Source organism: Ipomoea nil, unplaced genomic scaffold (assembly GCF_001879475.1).
Source record: "Ipomoea nil cultivar Tokyo-kokei standard unplaced genomic scaffold, Asagao_1.1 scaffold1416, whole genome shotgun sequence".
NCBI lineage: Eukaryota > Viridiplantae > Streptophyta > Magnoliopsida > Solanales > Convolvulaceae > Ipomoea > Ipomoea nil.
This window is the reverse complement of record NW_017617844.1, coordinates 824844-832306: the sequence shown is the minus strand read 5'-3', so window position 1 is coordinate 832306 and position 7463 is coordinate 824844. Positions and strand designations below refer to the sequence as shown.

The 7463-nt window shown below is 35.3% G+C and overlaps 1 protein-coding gene across 1 annotated transcript; it reads left to right on the top strand.

Moving 5' to 3' along the window:
• Positions 1 to 4897: 4897 nt before the first annotated feature.
• On the top strand, positions 4898 to 7351 carry LOC109187113 (glucan endo-1,3-beta-glucosidase 6-like). The gene is made up of 2 exons (XM_019337259.1): positions 4898 to 5951; positions 6024 to 7351. Exons 1-2 carry the CDS (start codon positions 5578 to 5580, stop codon positions 7123 to 7125), a joined length of 1476 nt encoding a protein of 491 aa, XP_019192804.1. The 5' UTR covers positions 4898 to 5577; the 3' UTR covers positions 7126 to 7351.
• Positions 7352 to 7463: the final 112 nt, after the last annotated feature.

The window sequence follows — 7463 nt, the reverse complement described above, 5'->3', positions numbered from 1 at the left end:
ATAATATGGTAGATATGATTCACACTGCAGGGAGGAGGCTTAGTAAGCTGACCTGCAGTGTAACCCCAATGAAGGAAGTGCTTGAATGGGCAGTCTGGAGGGGCCTTGCAGATCTAGCGGACCATCTAATGAAGCCATCTAGCTGAAGCTGGTCCTGCTAGCTCTGTGTAGTTGTGGGGGGTGGTCTATGAAGCTAGATAGCTGAGATCAGCCCCCTTGGCCCAATGATGAGCTACAAGCTGGTGTAGCTCTGAGGGCTATAGCATGTTGTGGGTACTGGTAGCAGAAATGCTGTGCAGATGTTTGTTTGGTGGATCTACAATGGTAGAAATGAAGCCATTTGCTGTTTTGCAGGTTGGAGGAGCTTAGAAGATGAAGACCCTATTCTTGCAGCTAGTATAAGGGCTCCCAGCTCTAGATTTGTAAATAATTGGAAGGCAAAAGGCTCTCCTAGAAGGGATTCTAGGTAGTAGCTAAGTCTTAGGATTCATTTTGGTATGAGATTTGAATGGTGGAGTCTTGGTAGGCTCCAAGTATAGCACACACCTGGAGTTGGGAATGTCTTGAGCTTGAATGGATCCATAGCATATGGAAAAAGAAATAAAAAGAGAGAAAAATAAAAGAAAATGGAGAAAGGGGGAGATAAGGAGAAGGAAAAAAGATGAAAAAGATAAGAAAAGAGAAGGAAAAGAAAGAAGAAGAAGAATAGGGGAAAAGGGAAAAGGGAGAGTGGGAGGAAACCATTGCTTAGGTCGGGGTCATAAAGGCTCCCCGGGGCTAAAACACGGTACGCCGTGCCGAGGGAGCAAACCTTTGGCCTAAGGGTGGTAGGGGAGGGAGCCATTGCTCCTATCAGGACCTTAAAAGCCCCCCCTCCCCCCCCCCCCCGGACAAACCATAGTACGCTATGCCGAGGGGGGTTGGTCTTGGGCACGAGGGTGGATGAGGTGAGTGCTATCGCTCAAGTCGGGTCCCTTAAAGTCCCCCCGGGATAAAATACGGTGCGCCGTGCCGGTGGGGATGGGACTTTGACTTGAGGTTAGCAAAGGGTAGTTGGATCTTTTTTGAGCTTAGGTATCGTTCCCATCACTTGTGTGGGACGGGGAGCCTATTGATGACTATTGAGAGAGGAGGATTGGTGAGAATGAGGCTTTAAGACTAGAAATTACCTAGCAATCCCTTCGAGTGTGAGCTTCGGCCTTTTCACTAGATGATTTAGTACTTAGGAGCTGGGGGCTCTTGGCTTGTTGTTTGGGGGTAACCACTTTTGGGTCGCCCCTTGTACATATACATTCGGCTAAAATGGCCATACACTCGTTTGAGCCATAGCTCACTTTTGGGGCTATGGCGTATACTTGTAGACGCTTTGCTTTGCTATATGGAATAAATGCACAGTTCTTTTAAAAATAATAATAATAATAAAAAATAAAAAATAAAAAAATAAAAAATAAAAAATAAAAAATAATTAAAAAAAAATGTTCTACATCATCAAGTAAAGGTAAATTAAAAATGGAAAGGAAATATTTCAATAATAATATTATACATCATCAATAGTAAAGGCTTGTTTTAAACAATAGTAAAGGTAAATTAAAAATTGAACGAAAATTAAAAATGGAACAGAAAATATTTCAATAATAATATTATACACAACCAATTAAAAATGGACCAGAAATTAGGTAAAAACATCACTACATCTTATATTCTAATTGACTAATTGACTAAAAATAAAAAAGAATAATTGGATGAAAATGAATATGATATTACTAATTGATTGAAAATATAAAAGAATGAATATTAATAATTGACTGCAAATAAAAAATGATCCATAATTAACTAAAATGAAAAAAGAAATGATCATATCATTGCATTTTAATTAAAAATGGAACGGAAATTAAAAATTAGACGAAAATATTTCAATAATAATATTCTACATCATCAATAGTAAAAGCATATTTTAAACAAAAGTAAAGGTAAATTAAAAATGGAAAGGAAATATTTCAATAATAATATTTTACATCATCAATTAAAAATGGAACGAAAATTAGGTAAAAATATCACTACATTTGATATTCTAATTGATTAATTATCTAAAAATATAAAAGAATAATTGGCTGAAAATGAATATGATATTACTAATCGACTAATAATTATTATGGTAATTAAGCTAAACATGGATCGTTGGATTTATTTTTATAATAATTACAATTAAATTATTTATCTTTTTTTCTCTTATTTATTTTAGTAATAATAATATAATTACATAAATTATATTAGATATCGATTTTTAAAAGATGATGACAGACAAATGAGTCATATATTATTCAATTAATTGAGTGATACTTTTGCACTAATCTTATAATCAAATAAATGTACATTTTCAAATATTAGAATTTTTTATAATTTCATCTGTAATTTTATTATCTAATATATAATAACAAATTTTATATGTGCATCGCATGGGTAATTGGGCAATTATTTGCTTGAATTCAAGCAAGGATAATTCAAAAAATATAATCGATCCAATCCATTTTCATCAATTGCATAATATAATATTCTTAAAATATTATAACAACTCAATTTCGTGCGACGCACGTGTGAAAATACTATAATTTTAATAATATTTGAATCGATATACAATTATATAAATTATAACAACAAATATTATATTGTGCAATCTATTTAATATTAAAAATATAACAATATTAAAATTCTTATTCCTATTTTTTCTATAACTACTCAATATTGAATCAATGGGTCAAAGTACCTATAAAGTCCTTGTACTATAGTGTTTTGTTCAATTTAGTCCTTGTACCTTTATTCTGTTCAATTTAGTCCCTCTACTTTAAAAAGTGGTGAAACTAAGGACAATTGTCCAAATCTCATTAAAAACATGGTTTTAATTATTTATTTTAGACATACTAATTTAATATATTGGTGGTAAAAATAACCAATTTTAAATATTTATAAAGAAATATATGAGTAAGAATATAAATATCGTCAGCGCCACGTAACCTAAGTTAGCTGTAATATTAACACCATTAACTATTATCCTTAATTACACCATTTTTTAAAGTACAGGGACTAAATTGAACAAAATAAAGGTATAAGGACTAAATTGAACAAAATGTTATAGTACAGGGACCTCGTAGGTACTTTGACCGAATCAATGATATTTAGTTTACTCCAATCTATTTATTCGACTTTGTTATTTGCTTTTCATTATTTATAAATAATCTAATTTGTTTTTTTTTCCACTTTTAAGAGTTGATGTTATCGGATTCATATAAAAAAAAAAAACAGTTTGTTCTGGTGGAGTTGGAGAAGTTGTTATCTTTGTGGGGGAAGAGCCTGAAGGACTTTCCAGAAATGCCAATTCCAGCGAAACTAGCATGGGTTTGAATGAAAACATGTTGATAACCGAAGAGTTGGCGTATGACAAGGAATCGTTGAAGACAGAGCATGAAACATTGGTAACACAGTTGACCGACAAGCAAAAGAATGTTTACGACTCTGTGATGAACGAACGGGGCAAGAATAGTTAACGGGACACATGAATGAACCAAAGTTTTTATCCCTCGAGTGTCTCTCACTCCTTCTGATACGAGATTGCCCATCAAGTTCCAGCGTAAACAATTCCCGTTGTTGCTTGCATTGCCATGATTATCAACAAAAGTCAATGTCAAACACTAACTCATGTTTTGTTATTGCTAAAAAAATCAGTCTTTAATCACGGACAATTGTACGTGCCTTTCTCCCGAGTCACCATCCTGATGGCATAAAGGTGTTAGCTCTAGACGAGGATGGATAAGATTGTGTTGCGACTACCACTATCGTTTACAAAGAAGTTTTCAATAATGTGCAAATAAAATCGATGATATTATTATTATTATTATTATTATTATTATTATTATTATTATTATTATTATTATTTTCAAAATGACAAAATTGCTATATATCTAGACAAAAATATATCCTCTATACAAATGAATTAGGATAACAATTGATTACTATAACTAACTTGCTAGATAACGAGCACATTTGCCCAATTTATAAAAATCCTAAACAATGATATATAAAATCTCTAAAGTTACATCACCGCATGCGTACATCTACAAATTAGCTATTAATTTGAGCAATTATTTGCTCAAATTCAAGCAAGCGTAACATCAACAAACATAAACGATCCAAACCATATATTCAATTGCACTATATAATATTTGATGTTATAGTTTAAATAATTGTATATTGAACTAAATATTCTTAATATATTATAACAAATTCATTACGTGCATCGCACGAGTGAAAATACTAGTACTATTAAATACAAAATACAAGATTTAAAAATACTAAAAAAATGTAAAAATAAAAAATAAAATTGATTTGACTAACAACTAGTAAATAAATGAGTTCTACTATCACGCCTCCATTTTGTACTTTATTACTTTTTACCGTTTTACGTGACCACTAACAATTAATGAAAAGATATTTTCATTGCGTAAATCCTATAAAAAAAAAATGCTCACATCAAGAATTTGACTATTTGAGTGTAGAAATAAATTTGAGAATCAAATACTAATGTAGTAATATGGGATTTAGGAAGTGCATATTTCCTTTTTTTCTTTACCCCATTTTCTTACAGGCTGTAACTGGAGAGTTGCATTGTTGCTACTAAGAAGACAACCAGACACCTAAACAGGATTACAGCAATGCCAAACGAATCTACTGCGTTTGCATATGTGTACATTGTGATGCTCATTGCTGATTCTCTCTCTCTCTCTCTCCAACCCCTACAGCTCCTTTGCGGTAACTCCAAGTACCACTTTTCACTTTTGCATACATAACTCTCTCTCTCTCTCTCTCCCAGTTTCACTTTTGCATAGACAAGGTGTTCTCTTTCTTATACCCCCCAAAGAAAAGTGTTCTTTTTCTCTCTCTAAAAGTTTGCCCTTTCTGGTTTTTTTCTCTTTGTATATATGATATTTTGTTCAGTATGCATTATTGAGTGGGTTGGTCTTCTTGCTCTGGTAGCGGCTGTCTTTACACCCTTGCTTATTCTCCCTCTATCTCTTTCTCTCTACTCCTCAAATAACAACCTAAAAATTACTAAAAAAAAAAAAAGAAGCTTTTTTTTTCCTAGTACTTTTCTTCCCAAGAGGAGAAATTTCTAAGTTATTTTTAGATATCTTGTCCTAATAGTCTTTTTCATTGAGATATTTTGTTTTATTATATTTGTTTTTATTATGTCCTAGCTACCAGATTTACTTGTTCATTTATTATTATCATTACTATACTCATTTTATTTTATATTACCATCTCAGTTTCTTCCTTGGCTTCTTCATAAGTTGATTTGCTGCAGTTTAATGTTGGTTCATTGATGTGGCTTTCAAAGTTCAAACCCTACCTACAAGTGAAAAGAAATTAAAGCCTAAGTTTGTTTATTATCAAGATTCAGCTTTTGATTGCTTCTCTGTTCTTGGGTTGTCTGGAGATGGTGTTTTCTTGAGTTGAGATTCAATTGATTGCAAAAAAAAAAAAAAAAAAAAGATTGGGGCTTTGTTAGTTGTTGCATTACCAACTATGAACATTAGTTATAAGCTAGATAGTTGTTCAAGAAGCAGATTGGGGTTGGGGTTGTATGGGGTGGTTTTGTTACTTGCAGGTTTTGGTTCATTGATTCGTGAGGTGAGTGGGATAGGTGCCAACTGGGGCACACAGTCGTCGCACCGCCTTCCTCCCGAGATAGTGGTGAGGATGTTGAGGGAGAATGGGATCCAAAAGGTTAAGCTTTTTGATGCAGATTATAACACCTTGAGGGCTCTGAGCAACTCTGGCATTGAGGTCATGGTTGGCATTCCGAACGACATGCTCTTGTCCATGGCTAGCTCAAAGACTGCTCAGAAATGGGTTTCTGAAAACGTCACCACCCATCTCAAAAACAATGTCAACATCAGGTTCGTCTCATCGACTTAACTATTACGTTAGCAATTAGCATATAGACAGTAAGAATTTGTTTGAATTTTCAGGTATGTTGCAGTTGGGAATGAACCTTACTTGAAAACATACAATGGAACGTATCTAAGAACTACTTTCCCGGCTCTCCAAAGTGTTCATTCTGCGCTCATAAAAGCCGGGGTTGGCAGTCAAGTGAAGGTTACTGTCCCTCTGAATGCTGATGTTTATGACACTTCTAGTGGGTTACCATCTGGTGGTGATTTTAAAGCCGATGTCCATGAATATGTTCTTCAAATGGTGAAGTTCTTGAATGATAACGGCTGCCCATTTACTGTTAACATCTATCCGTTTATAAGCCTTTATAACGATCCGAGCTTCCCAGTTGATTATGCATTTTTTGATGGGGATGCAACGCCTTTAAACGATGGGGGGACATCCTATAACAACATGTTTGATGCAAACCATGATACGCTGGTGTGGGCTTTACAAAAGAATGGGTTCGGGAACGTGGCTATTATAGTTGGAGAAATTGGTTGGCCAACTGATGGGGACCGAAATGCGAATGTGGAATATGCGGAGAAGTTCAACCAAGGATTCATGGGTCACATAGCAGGTGGGAAAGGCACCCCAATGAGGCCTGGACCTATAAATGCCTATCTCTTCAGTTTGATCGATGAGGATGCCAAGAGCATTGCTCCCGGGAATTTTGAACGCCATTGGGGAATTTTTTACTACGATGGACAACCCAAATATTCGCTCAATCTTGGCACCATAAGCACTGGATCTTTAGTTCCTGCAAGAGGAGTACAGTACCTGGAGAAAAAATGGTGCGTGTTTAAACCAAATGCGAGGCTTGATGATGCTCAGGTTGCCTCCACTGTGAGTTATGCGTGTAGTCTTGCAGACTGCACGAGCCTCGGATTTCAGACTTCCTGTGGGGGTATGGATGCTCGGGCAAATATCTCCTATGCTTTCAACAGCTATTACCAGATAAACAATCAGGAAGACGAGGCATGCAAGTTCGATGGCCTTGGAGCAGTAACGAGGTCAGATCCTACTACCGGAACTTGCAGGTATCAGGTCATGATCCAGCCATACTATGGAGCCGCTCAACAGAGGACACAGGGTTTAGTCTTGGCTTTATTAATTCTCTCCCTGTGGACCATTTTGTGACCTCTACTTAGTTCTCCGTCTAGCCATCTAATTCACTTTTTAGTACTCCCGATTTTTGCAACCTCGAAGATCCAATTGCAGGAGGAATCGAGACCCCTCCTTAACTGCCCCAAAAAACACCTGTTTTTTCGTTCATTTGCTAATTCTGATGAGACATTTCGGTTGCTGCTAAGGGCAGTGTAAGACTGTTTATCTATGTTGTTTTCTATACTTTCCTTGATTAATCGGTTACTCTGATGTATCATTAATCGGTAGTCATAAACCAGACACATCCAGGTACACACTCTGGCTCATCTCTTAATCGTTTTGTTTTTGGGACATATTGGACTAGTATCTGC